Source organism: Primulina tabacum, chromosome 11, assembly GCF_025594145.1.
Source record: "Primulina tabacum isolate GXHZ01 chromosome 11, ASM2559414v2, whole genome shotgun sequence".
NCBI classification, from domain to species: Eukaryota; Viridiplantae; Streptophyta; class Magnoliopsida; order Lamiales; family Gesneriaceae; genus Primulina; species Primulina tabacum.
In genome coordinates this window covers 11,732,134-11,749,816 of record NC_134560.1, presented here as the reverse complement: position 1 = coordinate 11,749,816, position 17,683 = coordinate 11,732,134, and the positions used below count along the sequence as shown (strand labels likewise).

The 17,683-nt window shown below is 36.9% G+C and overlaps 1 protein-coding gene across 1 annotated transcript in view; it reads right to left on the bottom strand.

Moving 5' to 3' along the window:
* LOC142519636 (DNA-directed RNA polymerase III subunit 1-like) overlaps positions 1 to 17,683 on the bottom strand; it is a 72,146-nt gene that overhangs the window by 18,346 nt on the left and 36,117 nt on the right. The window contains 9 exon segments of the mRNA XM_075622673.1: positions 450 to 553; positions 1,488 to 1,581; positions 2,141 to 2,336; positions 8,872 to 9,060; positions 14,508 to 14,648; positions 14,728 to 14,869; positions 14,945 to 15,093; positions 15,167 to 15,382; positions 15,813 to 15,912. Of these exon segments, the coding sequence (XP_075478788.1) occupies positions 450 to 553; positions 1,488 to 1,581; positions 2,141 to 2,336; positions 8,872 to 9,060; positions 14,508 to 14,648; positions 14,728 to 14,869; positions 14,945 to 15,093; positions 15,167 to 15,382; positions 15,813 to 15,912 (1,331 nt within the window).

The following is a 17,683-nucleotide window of genomic DNA, read 5'->3' as shown; positions in this document are numbered from 1 at the left end:
ATTTTTTCTTCTTCCTCTCTCTTTCTTTCAATAGTTCATTCGCAATAGGGCCACAATCGAGTATTTGTCTTCCCTCAACAAACACATTCTGAGATTCGGATATTGTCTCTGACATCACATTCTTAATCCTTGCTGTTAAAACTTTTTCTATTATCTTATACAAACTTGTTGTAACGCTAATCAGTCCGAAATCCTTAACTTTGATCGATTCATTTTTCTTCCAGATCAAACAAATGTACGTTTCATTATTTACACCATTTATGATTCCGCTTTCAAAAAACTCATTGATAACCTTCATTAAATCTTCTTTAATAATATCCAAGCACTCTACAAAAAAAGCCAAGGTGAAGTTGTCCGCCCCCGGTAGCCATTTTTAAAATTTTTAGAAACTGTGAATATAATCATTAAAAGCCAACAGTAATCAAACAAACAAAGATAGAACCACTTGCCATACTGCTCATGAATTGTATCCTTCTTTTTCTTGTTCAAGAGGTCCTCGGGTTGGACATCATTAATACCTATAGAAAATCCATGATCTCCGATCCATCGAGCACTGTAACAGCAAGACAATCAGAGTTTAAACCTAAGAAACTTCATTAATATTGAGTTAACAAGAGACTAAAAGAAACAAAAATTACCAAAAATTTCGACTGCCATCACATAAATCATTAACATCCAGGACCAAAAGGCTTATTTCCACACAAAAAAAGGCTAATTTCAACCCCTAGTTAAAAAAGTTTTCATCTGTCAAATACTGTGAGCACACGCGGATTGCTATTTTCCGTCTACACTCTAGATTTTTTTATTTGTTTGCAACATCAACGAAACCAAGAGTTTCCACAGATAATTTAGAATCCATATGTATCCTTAACGAAATTACATCAAACAGTTTTATGAACGCATTCAGAAAGTTGTAGGATCATTGTTTTATAAATGATCCACTGCCAATAAATAAAGTTTCCTCACTTTGTAATTCGAAAAAGCATTTCAAAACTTGAAAACGTTTGTTCTGAAAAGGCTATGTAATTTGAAGCACCTAGTTCCTAAAGAATTAACATAAGATTTCCCTAGTACAAAGCTATCCCTACTCATGTCTTGTTGTTCAGTAGAAAATAAAGATGAAATGGAACTCAAATGGTGTAAAACAATCCCAACTCATGAATGGTTTTCAATCCTTTTTAGGAGAAAAAGTAAAAGGAGTTGAATTTGATATAGAAGTATGCCCCCACCCCATAGTTTACAAATTTGACAACGTGGTACCTTAGAGGACTTATATGACAGGCTGATATCCTTACATAAAAAATATAAACAAACTAAAACAAGATTTGGAATAATTCATTAAAAGCAACTCGGGGCACCGTGACATACAAGAAAAACAGTATATAATCAAAGCTTATAAGCATAAGTTCAACAACTTAAAAAATTTGTGGAGAAAACCTATACACAATTGAATAGAAAATCCGTTAATTACAGCTACTTGGTCACACCTTAACTTTGCCAACCGATTCATGCAAGCAGCAGCAGCATGTGCTTCATAATCCCTAAGAAGAACAGAATAAAGACCATCCTTATTCCCATTGCCTGATCTCATACAACAAAAAGAATCAGAAACTTAGCTTAAAATTCACAAGCCAAAATCTAGGAAAGGTTCTCCAAAGATGGACTGATTCAGGAAAAGTTACTAAAATAAATTAAAAAGATTTTCAAATCCAAAAACCCAAGTAATTTTATTTTATTCTTCAATTTCCTGCACCAAGAAAATCAAATTTCAAATTTCTTGATTTTTTACCCAGATTACCTCCAATGATTAACTTCACTTAATTATAATTTTGAAGAACTGGTGCATTATTTTAACAGCATGTTTCCTTTTTTTATAAATAACAGCATGTTTCTAAAATTATTAGATAAGTAATAATTTTTTTACAAAATTGTATTATATTTATAAAATCAAACTTTATATTAAAATGAAATTAATGAGTTTGAAAACCTGAAACTAATATATCTTGTTTATACAAAATCAACTTAGATATTTTTTGGGATAACAATTAGAATTTTTTAGACAAGATATTTGATAGAAATTTAGCTTAAAGATACACAACCAATCAAGACTGGGAAAAGAAGTCAGAGAAAGGAGGCTTACCCAGTGTAACTTTTCCAAGTTGGCCACTGATTAGCTCACTGTTACGAATGCAAACAAACCCATCCTTTGGGCACATTGTCTCAGCAGATTTTTGGCAATTCTTTTCTGCAACAGTAAAATTTACATATACTCTCATTTTTGCATGTGGACGCAGCAGTATACTAAATAATTGTTTTCCGGTCCAAAGTTCCAATGGCTGCGATAGAAAGTGCTACTTAATAACTTATTCAATAGAAAATAAAAAATATTAAGCATCAGCAAGAAGCTATATTAGATGCACAAGTAGCTTTCTCACATACAAGAAAAATATCAGCAAGAAAGCTACATAACTGCACAAGCAGCATTCTCACAGAAGAAATTTTTTTTCATCAACAACCACTACATTTCAGTATGAATGACAAAATAACGTTGAGCATTAATAAGTATAGTTACCAGAGTCTTATTATCAATGCAAACTAAAGAATGGAATGGTAATTAGGTGAATTTTAATTGTTAAGTTAATATTTATATTTTATAGTTCCTAAACATAGTTTTTTATTGCATATATTTGCGCATTATTTATATTAGGCATCTAGATTTCCAATTATTATCACTTTTTGCTTCACTTTCATATTTTTTATTCTTGTTAGAGTTTTATGGTCTTACGTGGCTAAATTTTTTGATTCTTGGTTGAGGAAGTCGATACCTTGAATTTTTTTAACTTGTGAGATTTGAGGTTTACATACGTTTTTCATTGATTGATTATATTTAAATATCAATTGTTTTCTATTTTCATGATTATTGATTATTCGTTAATTGCTAGACTAGCCAACTAGTTTTTTACAGTATAGTCTATTGCTAAATAAGATTTCAAATCCATAACTGTTTAATCTATCAAATTTGTGAAGTGACTAAGATTAATAATTTTCTTCTTTTGATTTTATTAATACATAAGGAAAGCAATTGACTACATTAAATGCAACCACTTGTGTTTGTATTGTTTAGCTTCATCATTCGTACAATTTTTAATGTTGTCATTAAATTAATTTTTTATGACTTGCATGAGATTGTTTGATTAGTAAGGGATAATTAGAGTACATGTTCCAATTTAACTAAAAATAAAGCAAGATAGAAATTGAATTTCAATGATTAATATTCGAATATAAATTGATATTATTGCATCAAGTTAATAAATTTCAATGGTGAAGTCAACTGACACCAATGTTAATTTTCATTGATTGTTTAGTATTTTTAATTTTGATTGCATGATAATTAGTTTATTTTCTAGAAATTATTTAATAGGAAACAAAGTTATATTAATAGAATACTTTAATAACAAAAAGTGGATCAGAGGTCCACGCCTAACTGATACTGAGTCTCCACCTCTTGTCGGCAAAGCACACACCAACTTGGACATAGAGAACAAAAAAAGTTTCTCCTTTGCATCAAATCACACGTCGGTAATTTCACAAACGCAGTTATCTACGAAAACACTTGAACCTTGGATGAAATATATACTTTCCATATAGTTCGATACAGGGGAAACACGGAGTAATTGCTATTAATAAAAAACGGCTGAGAGAAAGATTTCACAGAAAACTGCCTGATAACTCCCAAATCCACTTCCTACAATCTACTACACCCTCACACAACCTAACCCCCTCAAGTAAGCCAAGCATTAAACTCAATTCACTCACCTCATCATCCTTAAGATCCATCCGGAAATGAAGATTCCAAGAAAGATTAGTTATTGAACACGGAGTCAAAGTAATAAGATATTGGCTGATTAGCACAAAGAAAATAAAATCAATTCACTCACCTCATCATCCCTAAGATCAGTCTTAAAAAGAGAATAATTCTAAAAAAAGCCCCATATTTTTTTTCTTTGTTTTTAATTTTTAGCACAATAAAATCCAGGCATCCTCATGGTAACCATCCCTACTAATATTATTTAATTTGATTTGAGTTGGGTTAATCTGGGTGAGATACGACTAATTTGTCATTGTGTCACCTCATCCTTTGCCCTCACATTTTAAAATTTGATACTTAAAAGATGAAGATAATGAAGATTTGATATCTTATGTTACATATTTTTTAAAAAGTTGAATTTATTTTCGTTTTTTACAATATTTTTTTTATTGTCCTTTACTTCTGCAAAACGTGTGTTTCGCTTTGCACTTGAAGCCCCAAGACGCTTGAGTGCTTTAATGCGTCTTGCGCTTTTGACAACTATGCACACACACAACTAGAATAGACATCTTCCCACCATTGGTGTCTGTCACAAACATCGTGTGATCCAACAAAAGCATAATCATTTTCTATATGTAAGTGTAAGTGTAACTGTTAGGAATATTGAATTAGAATATTGTTAAAATATTGTAATTTATTTTATTTCCTAAATATGTTAACTAATTAGGGCTAAATATTATGCTATGCCTAAGGTTAAGGGGTTGTGGGATAGCATCAGAAATTAAGGAATGATCTCTATATATAATGGCAGTACCTGTATGCTCGTGAATCAAGACAATAGATAAGAGAATAAGGTATTATTCTTCCTTTTTCCGTGGCTTCCTTCTTTTCCATATAATCTTGTCACTCTGACTTTGTGTTCATGGTATCAGAGCCAATGCTCCACACTGGTGGTGGTTTTCCCCCACTGGTCGACAACTTTCATAGCATTGGTGGTGGTGGTCGACGCAAATACGAGCGACAATGAGAGAAAATCATTTTCTTCTTGTGCAGATTCAAGAGGGTGATCGTGACTCCTTATGTAAGGTCTATTGCATTTTTATAGGCCCAATACTGGAAGCTCCTTTAAGCCAACAAAAACGGCTTTGAGTATGGACGGACGTGAAAGTCAACTGAGTTTGATGGCTTCTGGAAATGAAATTGTGAAACCAGTGGCTGCAACTCCAGTGTTTTCCTATGGGTTCGACTAATCTCCAATTCAATTGACCGTTCACAAATTGAATGATAAAATCCAATTCGAGTGGGCCCAATCCATTAAATTAGTTATCAACGGCAAAGGTAAATTGGGGAATTCAATTTGTTTGCCCGATTGCATAACTTAAAGATTTTCAGGCGAATATCGGTGGTTGGCCGTGGACGAAGGACCGGAGACGATTAAAATATAAAGATTTAAAAGCGAAATTTTTATTTTTAGTTAAGAAAACATTTATTTTAAATAATTTAAGAATTTTAATATTTTTAGGGTCAAATTTAAATTAATTAGTGATAGCAAGGAAATTATGTATTTTATAAGGGATTTATTTTGGAAATAAGTGTTTTTAAAGCTTTTAAATTGAGGCTTATAAATTTTATTAATCTTAATGGGCCTAATTAATTAATTAAGCTCATTAATTATATATTTGTAAAGCTTTTTTTTTTAATAATTAAACCCTAAACCCTAGTGCGGCACACACCGAAAAACAAACACACAAATTTACATGAAAGGAAAACAGCAACCGAACCCTTCTTTGCTTGCAAGAGAAGTTTTGAATTTTTTTCTCCTTCGTTCTTCGATTTTCTTCCTCGTTCTTCCTTCCAACACTGATCACCCAACTCCCTTGCATCCCAAAGTGGGTTTTTGGTGGGTTTTTGACGATAAAAAAAGGGTAGAAATCGTCCTCCGTTCGTCACCGACGTTCCACCACACCAACAATTGTATTTCGAGTGTTTTAAACGCAAAGGCACCTTCTAAACCTTTCTTTTTGCATCATTCAAACCATATTATGCATGTTTATGATCTTTTGAATGAAGAAACATGATGATCAAGTTTAATTAATGTTTTGAATAATTTATTTTAAAGTTTCGAAGTTTTAATGCATGTTTGAGTCACGTTATGATTCATAGGGACTCGCTGCCATTAAGGGGAAGGGAGATGATGTTTAGAAGTCCCAAAGGGAGTCCCACGTAGATTAGAAGAGGGCTGGAACGAGAGGGGAAAGCGCCGAGCCTCGGTTAAGATTATTTGCATGGGAGGTTCGATTTTGGCACTTATGAGGGAGGAGATGCATGCAGGCTGTCCAACCATGATCAAGGCATTGTGTTGGGTCAAGTCATGGTCCTTGAGAGTCCTAGCGTGGCTGGAAACAAGGGTAGAACGATAGGGAAGCGTGAGGGCTCGGTTTGTGGTCTAGGGTGCACGGTTTGGGGAAAGGAAAGGAGAAAGGCTGCGCATGGTGGCTGTGCGCGGGAGGCTGGTGCAAGGGCGGTCCAGGAGGGTCCTAAGAAGGTGGCTAAGGGGCTGGAGTTGGTCTTGCTAGTGGCTGGTCGAAGGTGGCTGATTGAAAAGAGGGCCATGACGTGCGATTGTGTGAAAACCGTTGCGGTTTGACTAGGGCTGAGGGAAGAGGCTGGACCGTGGTCTTGTGTGGGCTGGACCGTGGCTCATGAGGGTGGACTAGGGTCTAGTAAGTCGTGGTTCGAGTTTGGGAAGAAGTTATTAAGTTTTGAGTTAAATCGGGTTACGAAACAGAATTACGGTTTAGCAATTAAGTTGAATAAATCGAAGGGCACGAGTTTACGTTTAAAAGAATTATTAGAAGTCAAAAATAAGGTTATATAATGGTTCGGGATAGGCTCAAGTCAAGAAACGTAGGAAAAGTCAAAAACGAGAAGTTCGGGGTCCGGGGTAAAATGGTCATTTTACGTCCCGGATAGTTCGAATATCCTGGCAGTGTCTCGATGGGTCATAATACATGTTAAATGATTTTTAAAATGATTATGGTGAATTTATGATTTTTTATGATAAATATTATAGTTGAGTATGCTTATTTTACGATTTTTGGAGGATATGATATTTTACAAATAAAAGGAAAGGAAAAAAATATTTTGAAGGATGTAAATTGACTGTGACACTGAGGATTTGTAGGGGATCCGTCTTAAGAAAGGGTGGTGAACTTACTTTATTTTATGCCACAGCCTAGTGACGAGAGTTGCTGACGCCTCGTTGCTAGGTACCTTGATTTATAGATTGATCAATCGAACAGAGGATAAAAGATAGTCACTTTCAAGGATCAAACTTCACTAAAATGATTTACGATAAGGAAATGCTTTATGATATTATGCGCTTAAATGATTTACGAAAATGTTTATATGTTTATGAGTTTTTATGTCAGCTTATTTTATTAAAAGTATTCTTTTAAGGATGCATGTGCCTGTATATGTATTACTCGTTACGTATGGTTTGGACGTACTGAGTCGTTAGTAGTCACTAGGTTTGAATAGTCGCAGGTGAAGATGATGTTAAGGGAGGCCCGGACGCTTGAGTGAATCGGGCATGGTAATACACTCCCGAAGACCTTACATTTTCCAAAATATTTTGATAATCAAAGTTTTGATTAAGATTTTGAGGATTATTTTAATGAGATTTATGTTTCGTTTTTAAAAGTTTAGACACTATATTTCGTATGATTGAACGTATGCTTTTATGGTTGGGAGATTGGATTTCGTATGATTGACGTATCCTATCAAAGATTGGTTGGGAGACTTATTTGGTAAGCCAATAGATGCATAATTCTAAAGACATTCATCTCAAAGAGGACATAAATTTGTATTTAAAGGGTACACCAAGCAAAGGAATCTTGTTTAGGAAAGGCATTGAGTTGTCTCTTGAAGCTTATACTCATGCAGGCTATGCAGGATTAGTTGTTGATAAAAGATCAACATGTAGGCATCACACCTTTTAGGAAGGAATCTTGTGACTTCAAGAAGCAAAAAATAAAATGTTTGTGAACAAGAGCATAAGCCAAATTTAGATCTATCATCTAGTAACATGTGAGCTAACTGTAGCTCACGATAATTTTGGAGGAACTACACAGGTCAAGTGAAGGAACCTAAAAGCTCTGTTGATATAATAAACTGGTCATCAATGTCACTCATAATCCTGTACATCATGATAGTGCAAAACATGTTGAGGTTGCGGGAGAAACTTCAGAAAGGATTGATTTGTTTCCCATTCCTGTCGCCTAACAATCAACTGGGAGATATACTCAAAAAGGGACTTCCTAGAGTTGTGTATCATAGATTAATGAGCAAGCTAGGAATTGAAGTAATTCACTTGCCAGCATGAGGATAAGAGTTTTTTGGAAGGTGGTGATCCATGGCATATGCTGGGGCATCTGGCTAGAAAGAAATAGAAGAATCTTTGAAGATGTGGAAGACAGTGCAGAAGAGTGTTGGGAGAAGATCAAATTCAAGATAGTCAGCTGGATTGGAATTAATAAAGATTTTCAGAGTTTATCAACACTAGATCTTTTAAGGGATTGGACTTATGTGTATTGCTAATTTTGAGTTTTATAATTTCCTATTAGTGGACCACTAGTCCACTTCATGTAACTGAATCACAAAAAATTATCTTTAGAGGTCGCTCCTGAAAATTCGCAATTTCTCACCAAGAAAAAAGAGACTTGCCGAAAAATAAGAACATGCAAACATAATCATCGGCGATAAAATAAAAAGTTTCAGGCATATTCAAACCCAACAAATCCCAAGGATGAAGAAAAGCAATGATAATAAACTAACTGTTTAAGACCACAACTCACGTAATGAAAACCAATCACGATAAAAATGTTAGGCAAAAGTTTGGCAAGGCAAATGAATAATGAAAAGTGAACTGTAAAGTTAAAGGAGCGGGAAGGTCAAATAAAAGGACAAGAAATAAAAGGTACACGAGTTCCAATATGCAGAATAGTTAGGAGTGATAATCTACCGATTAGAAGCATAATAGTGAGAGAGCTACACAGACAAACCTTAACTATAGCTGGAGTCGGCAAATCAATAGGGTCCATGGCATCACCCATATACGAACACATGAGCGAAAAGGAAGCACGATCGTAAAATGTGTCTTTCCTTGTTATAAGATATGATGATGTTAAAAAATCCTGTGTCGAAGCTACCAATATTTCCCCATTCTTTGGAGTACATAAATTATTTTGCACCTGAAACATGAACAAAAAAATAGGGCCAATAAAATGTCAATGCGAATCCAAGTCAAACGACGATCAATCATACTTGTGGACCTATTTGAAAAGCAGCAATCAATAAAAAAAAGCATCATGCAAAGGTTCCTAGGTTTTTTATAAGAAACGATATTATATTAATTAAAACTAATAATACAAAAATCGGACAAATGGCCCGCGCACTACAATGCAAAAACCTGAATCATATCAACAGAGTAAAGGTTCCTAGGTTTCAACAAAGATTTATCTTTTTTTTTATACGAAACTAAATTTTATTAAAATAAGAAGTCGGATTACAATGGGAAGTAATCATGTGAACTTGATTACATAATGAAAAACAAAGTTTTTTAAACTAAATCAGCAGCATACAAACTTCCAATCCCTAACCAAATCCGCAATAAATAAATGTTTAAACTCCGGCAGAACTGTGGTCCAAATCGCGACCCTGAATTTGATCTTTGCCCATACTTCCTCCAAAGACTCCGCCGAATCCTTAAATATTCTACTGTTCCTCTCCAACCATAGCGACCAAAAGATGCGGTGGACAACCAAATACCAAAAGCTCTTATTCCTTCTACCGTTCAGAAAAACCGTCTCTATGATGAATAAATCCCGAGCCTTTCGTGGAAAGGTCCATTCGAAACATAGCTCTTGAAGTACTCTTGTCCAAATTGCACGCGAAAAGGAACAATGCAACAGAAGATGGTCCTGATTCTCTTCATGTTTCTGGCACAAACTACACCATTGCGGGCATAATGCGCAGCTAGACCACCTTTTTGCAACGAGTCGCAAGTTGGGAGTTTTCCCAAAGACACTGTCCACGAGAAGACTTGAACCTTGTACGGGACCGGTATCTTCCAAATATTATTGTGATACGGAAATAAAGGAAAAGCTGTAACCAGGAAAAAAGAAGCGTAGAAGGACCGAACTGAAAAAAACCCCGACGAGTCCCCCATCCACATTCTAAAATCATTTGTACCCCTCTCCAACCTAACCGTGTCCAATACCCCTAAAAGATCACTTAATTCATCTAACTCTTCCTCATTTAAGGATCTCCTGAAACGCACATCCCAATGAAAGTTATTATTATCTCCAAGATCAGTTACATCTAAAAAGCTGGTGATCGGTTTATTAATCGATATGGAAATGAGAAACAGAGATGGAAATCGATCTTTGAACGACAAGACCCCTCCCCCCAACTGTCTTCCCAAAAACGAATTATATTCCCCCTTCTAAAACCGCCCTAATCAAGAGATGAAAAGTCGAGTAAGACCGAGAGATAAATTTCCAGGGGCTTTTAAAAGTTGTGTTCCTTGCCAACTACACGCCCCAACTGTTATCTTGTTGACCATAAATACTCTTGATAACTCTTTTCCACAATGATTCCTTTTCCAACGAGCATCTCCACCACCACTTCCCAAGAATTGCCCTGTTCGTCAAGCAAATATTCCCCAACCCCAGACCTCTCCTATCCTTTGGCTTACAAACTTGCTTCCACCCAACTACATGGCAATCTGTTTCCCCATCTGCTCCGTCCTACAAGAAATCCCTCATCAATTTTTCCATTTTTTTTTGCCACCCTAATTGGCACTCTAAAGAGAGACATGTAGTAAGTTGGCATCGCACTTAACACAGCCTTAATCAACATAAGACGACCTCCCCTTGAAGAAAAGACTTCTTCCAACTCGCAAGTTTCTTTGACATTTTTGATAACACGGGTTCCCAAAATTCAGCAGTCTTCGGATCACCTCCCAATGGAGCCCCAAGGTACTTGATCGGCCAATTCTCTCTTTTGCACCCAATTGCTAGTGCCATACCCTCAACTTCCTCATTTGAAACATTTAATCGCAAGACCACACTTTTTTCCAAATTGATTTTCAATCCTAATTTAAGACTGAAGATGTGGAGAATTTCCACTAGTGCCATTAGATGCCTTCGGACTGGACAAAAAACGTGTGATCTGCGAATTGGATATGTGAAATTTCAATTTTGTCTCTCCCTACTACCCATCCTCTTATTTTATTCACTGTCTTGGCCCTTTCGACCAACCGCCCCAAACCATCAATCACAAGGTTAAAGAGGAAGGGGGATAGTGGGTCCCCTTGTCGAATTCCTCTCTCCCCCTTGAATTTTCCCCGAGGTCTGCCGTTGATGAATATCGAGAAAGAAACATTTGAAACACACCCATTGATCCACGACCTCCATCTTGTCCCAAACCCTTTCTTTTGCATCACAAAATCCATAAATCTCTAATCAATGTTGTCGTATGCTTTTTCCAAGTCAACCATAAACACCCACCCTTTTTTTCCGGGCGATGTTCCTCTATTGTCTCATTCGCTATCAGGCGGCAATCCAAAATTTGTCTTCCTTTAATAAAAGCGCATTGACTCTCTGCAATTGTATTTCCCAAAACATTCTTCAATCTGTTCGCCAAAACCTTAGCCAAAATCTTAAACAGACTCGTTGTCAAGCTGATTGGTCGAAAATATTTTACCTTGATTGCATCTTGTTTCTTTGGGATTAGGCAGATAAAGGTTTCATTAGTAATGGCATTAACAATGCCACTATCAAAAAATTCAGCAAACACCTTAAATAAATCTGCTTTAACCGTATCCCAGTTCTTTTGAAAGAAGGCCATTGTAAACCCATCCGGCCCCGGTGCTTTGTTCCCATCGCATCCGAACACAGCCTTTTTAATCTCATCCTCAGAAAATGGATTCTCCAACTCCTCTGCTTCAGTCGTAGCTAAGGGACTCCATTCCAATCCATCGAAACCCCCACCCTCCCCGTCAGATTTCCTGTAGAGATTTTTGTAGAAACTGACAATGTTCTCCTCGACCTGTCTCTCTTCCGTAACCACAGACCCATCTTCCAACTCCACTTTTTCTATAATTGATCTGTTCCTACGATTATTGAGCAATGCATGGAAAAATTTTGAGTTCTGATCTCTTTCCCTCAGCCACTTCACTTTCGCTTTTTGACTATCCATCTGAAATCTTGTAAACAACAACACTTCCAGTTCAGACCTCACTTTTTTTCTTTCCTCCTGAAGATTTTCAGACCAAGATCCCCCAGCCTCCAACTTATCCAACTGATTAATCCTATTAACCATCTCCGTGTATCTAACACACACATCTCCGAAAACCTCTTTGTTCCATTTAGAAACTTCGACTTTCATTCCTTTGAGTTTCGTCATAAACTTATATCCTTCCCACCCCCGTGTTACCCATTTAATCCACCATGACCTAACCAAATCTTTGAATTTATGATGGGACAGCCAAGTGTTCTCAAATCTGAACGGAGCAGGACCCCACCTCAACTTAACGATATCAAGCAAGACTAGGCAGTGATCCGGGGTAGTACCGTTTGTCTGTAGTCTGGAAAAATGTCCATCCAACCCCTCGAAAAGAGATATCTATCAAGTCGGCAACAGATCGATTCAGCCCTGAAATTCGACCACGTGTACTTCGCGTTCAACAATGGTGGGTCATGTAATCTCAACTCCCCAATCAAATTATCAAAACATGCCATACTCATGGTGTTGGAGAGGCTGTTAACATTTCACCCGTATTTTTAACCACATTAAAGTCACCTCCCAAGCACCATTTGTCTCCGCAGATAGAATGCAATCCTGCTATTTCATCCCAAAATAATTCTCTTTGTCGTGATTGAACCTGTCCATATATGGCTGAGAACCACCATTTGATCTGATCACTCCCTCCTATTTCAATTGGCACCGAAAAATCCCCTATCAAATTGTTGCTGACCCCCACTACTCTAGGGTCCCACATCACCTAAAATACCTCCAGATCTCCCAACTGACGGTAGACTGACTCAATCCACGAATCTATATTTCCACAAACTTATGTCTACCAGTTGTTGCTTTGTTTCTAAAATTACAACGATATCCGGTTTTTCCTTTCGAATGACAGTTCGTACCAGTTCTCTCTTTCTTGCTGCACCCCCCTCCCCTAATGTTCCAAGAGCAAATTTTCATAATAACTTTTTAGGACCCTTCGATGTCGAACCTCTCTCGTAATTGACCCCAAAACTCAATCTTTGTAATTCTATACTCAAAAGACCAGTAGATTTCTTAACTGCCTCCACAACAATTTACTTCCGAATTCCCTCCGTGAACCTCAATCTCTGTGACCAATTTGACAGCCTTTGCAGACCCTTTAAAAATCTCCCCCTCGGTACTCGACTTCTCATCTACCCTCGTTACCCCTCCACCTAAAAGACCACTAGACAACCCGAGGACAGAAAAAGACGCTGGAAAAATGGAGTGAAGTTTGAAGGAATGGTTAAGAATCGATGATTGGAAGCCGGAAAATACCTGTCCCGCTGATTTGGAAATGGCTCGGTGTTAGCTGGAGGAACATTTGATGATGAAAACAGCCCCTCAATATCCCCTAGCACTCCTTCTGTGTGAACTGAGTCATCTGATTTTCCAAAAACAAGGCTGTCTGTGTCGGATGATTCAGATTCTTCCTCCAGCAAGTCATCTTGAGAATCGTTAAGCAAACATTCTTCTTTGTCTTCCATATCAAATTCTCCCAGCTTGATAACTTCCTCAGATTCAAGAAATCTGAGCTTGGCAATCCGCCTTTGTCAATGGCAGACTTAACTGTTGTAGTGTCTTTATTCAATCTTCGAGTGTAAATTTTCCCATATGAAGGCATTTGTGACTTGTCACTTATCGTTATCGACCCTCTTATCTTGCTCCTCGGCTCCTATGTCGTTCATGGATTGAACAGGTGAGCTGCTAAATCTTGTGACTTCCTTCGGACTATCTTCCTCAGAATTTTGAATGACTTTCCCCCCGAAGTAGGTGTTGACAGTGGATTTGAAATCCAATACCATGATTCAAAAACTAAAAATTTAAGGACTTGAATTCTATTGCAAGATGAAATTATCCAAACACACAAATGGATTTATTATTATGGATTTGAAATCCTTATCTCCAAATTCATCAATCCAATTGCACTCTAAGCTTTTCTATCAAGACGAAAAAAATTCCACCAGCACAGTAGAAATGTCAATGCAACCGACACCAGTTCCGCTGTTAAACATTTACCGATACAGCGGAATTAAAACCAGTAAGAATCTAAATCGATGGCCTCAGCAAAATAGATTCCATTGGGTAAAAAGGAATTGTAATTTTGTCCGATATGATTAGATGACATGCTGTGGAAACAGCAGTAAAAGATGACAAATCCGATGATTTAAAGATGCTTCCACATTAAACAATAGTTTCTAATGTATCCAAGACCAAAATTATGATGTGATTGTTTATGAGCAAGATTGGACAATTAGACAAGATAACTAACTGGACACATAATTACAAGGTCCCTTGTTTGTATTACATGTCCAAACTGGGATTAACCAAGCACAGCTAAGCTAATGTAAAATCAATCAGCATGTACCCCCATCAGTGTAAGAGCCTCAGTCCGAGCTTCTTCTGTTTGTGGTACATGCATATTCATCTCATCACCATCAAAATCAGCATTGTAGGGGTTACAAACTGACTCGTTGAACCTCAGGGTGCGCCACGGCATTATCTTTGCCTACAGATGAAAAGAATCAGACAATGCAAATGAAGACATCTAATTGATTTCAACGTTTAAATTGAATAATAGTAGGTACCCTATGGCACATAATTGACATTCGATGCAAACTTGGTTGCCTATTAAATAAAACAATATCTCCATCTTCAAGATGGCGATGGACAATGTAACCATACTTCAACTCCTCTGCATGATACTTCCTGGTATGACGCTTCAAGGATCTGCAAGACAACAAACATGTTCATTGAGAATCACTTCCACCCCTATTGAAATTGCAACAAAAAGCAAACACTTACATCTCATCACCATTAGGCTGCTTAATAAACTTTGCACCTGGGTATTTGTTTGGTCCATTACGAACACACTGTCGCAATTTCTCTATATTATGGTGTGAAACACACTCAGGATAAGTTAGAATTTGAGCCATTAGGCTCGGAATAGCAACCTGTCCACAAATGCAAGTCAAGTACTGGTGAAGGAGCCTTAAATTTATTCAAAGAAAGGTAGAAAAGCCCAACCTCGTTAATTTTCAGGTTTGGGTCAGGAGAAATAACAGTCCTTCCAGTAAATTCTACACGCTTCCCAGACAAATTTCCACGGAACCTTCCTTGTTTTCCATTAAGGCGCTGAACAAAACCACTCAATGGCCTGGTAGCAGCCATGCGTGATGGCATTCCACGGGTTTCACTATTAATATACAGTGCTACCTCCGTTTGTAGATCATCCCAGCTAGCCTAGCCCCACATTTTTGTAAGTAACACATTTAAGATTACGGTGTTATGTTTTTGGTAGTTTGTAAGGCAGAAAATACTTAACTGCACCATGCATCCACAAAATAATTGGTCGAGAAATAAAACTACTCTAAACTGGAATTTCAACAAAAAATCTCTTCGCATGTTTCTGTAATCATCACTTCCCGGTATCTCCTTAGTGACTAAGAAAATTCTGAGAAATCAACTCAGCACTATCAGTGCTGTTTCATGAAAAAAAAGCCTCGATTACCCAGGTATTTGGTTAAACCACGGGTTCTGCCTTATCTAATAGCAACTAAGAAAAACATCTAAACACGTATTTGCTCTGCTTTATATAAGAAATCTATAAGAACTCAGAACTTAAAATTTGAAGACCACAGATAGCCAGGTTGAATAAAGAAGCGAAGTATACCATGTCTTTGCTATAAAGGCCTGTTTCCTCAATTTCTTGCCGAAGTCTAGCATTGGCTTGGATGATGCGTTTTAGTCTCTCTGTAATGTCATTCTCATTGCTGCACCAACCATCAAAGAATTAGAAAAGTCTTCAGGATAATTTCTCTCTCAAGAGGAGGGTATAGACATTTTTAAGTCATGGATTGCAGGCCTAGTTGACCCTAGATGAGCAACAACATTTGGAAAGTAGGTTATTTCTATTAACTGAATTCTACTAACTAGATCCTAATTTAGTATCCGAGTACCAGTGAATAACCAAGAAATCGTGAAAAAATGTTTTCCAGAACTTGGTGTATTACAGTTTGTTCATTCTTCAAATATTCAATAGATGGAAACTAAAGAGCTGAAATTTATAACGCAAGCAGTGGCAGTTGTTCATATAAGCATGAAAATGCTTACATACGAACAATCGAACAAATATGTTAACAGGTGATCAACTCAAGAACTAAATTGTACTGCATTCTTGAAAGAGAAAAAAACAGTCCTAACTAACCAACACATCTTTATAAGTCAGTTGAACCTTATTATACCTTTTGCATTTTCATTTTCCACTAGTCATTCGCAGCTTTTCTTTAATGTTAAGTTTTTTATCGATAGGTTACACAACTTGTCGTCCATTGAAATGTTATACGCAACATAAGAATGTCTGGTAGCGTGCTTACAAGAAGTAAATAAATAGGCCACACAAGAGGGAAATTGACAAGTGTAGGCAGAATGGGAATCATATGCAGGATTCTTTTAAACTTTTTAGAGGACAAGCATGCTAAACCCGACCAAATCATGAATTAAAGCCCATCATGTAAATTTCAATTTTGTGTAAACCAATTGAACAATTAAACTAAAGAAGATAAAAACATTTATTTTGTGTGCATATTATTCAACATTGGCTGTAGATACTATGGGAGAAAAATATTTTGAGCTAAACTTGAAGGAAGGGAGAAAAACATGCTATCATCAGGCAGTCACATTAGTCTTATTTGAAGCGTTCTCTCTACCCCTATATACCTTGTTGAAGATCTTATATAAGATAATTAAGATATTTGTTTTAAGTTTGAACTTTAAACTCGGATAAATTGACTATTGTAGGGATATGCTGTTAGGCTTTTCTTTATATATATTTCATATTGTTTCATGTACTTTCAAGTAAATAATGAAGGAGAATTCTCTTCCTTACACAGATTTTACACCAATCTACGTGGTATCAGAGCTTCAAGAATAAACCCTAGCCGCCGCCATGAAAAAATACGACCATATGGCTTCGTCGTCGGATTCTGATAAACAACCATCGGCTCCGCCACATCCAACCACTCACGATCTCTCTTCACTTCAATCCATTACGTGCCACAAACTCAATGGCCAGAATTACCTGAAACGGTCCCGGTCCGTCATGATGTTAATATGCGGCAAAGGAAAGAAAGATCTCATCTCTGGCTCCTCCAAACGACCAGCCACTACTTATGGCAAATTCAAATCTTGGAACCCCGAGAATATCATGCTCATGTCTTGGCTTATCAATTCCATGGTCCCAGACATTGGAGAAAATTTCCTCATCTATTATTCTGTCAAAGAAATATAGGGATAGAGTCCGGGATACGTACTATTCCTGTGACAACACTTCTGAATTATTCAGTGTGGAAAGCTGCCTTCATGATGTCCGCCGGGGTGAGGACACGGTCACAACTTACTTCACCGCCCTCACCAAACTCTAGCAGTAGCTCGATTTGTTCAAAATTCGAATCACACGACTAGAAATGTGCAATGGATGAAACAAAATTCTAGGAGATTGTGGAGACCAAACGTGTATTCAAGTTCCTTCTCGGACTTGATCCA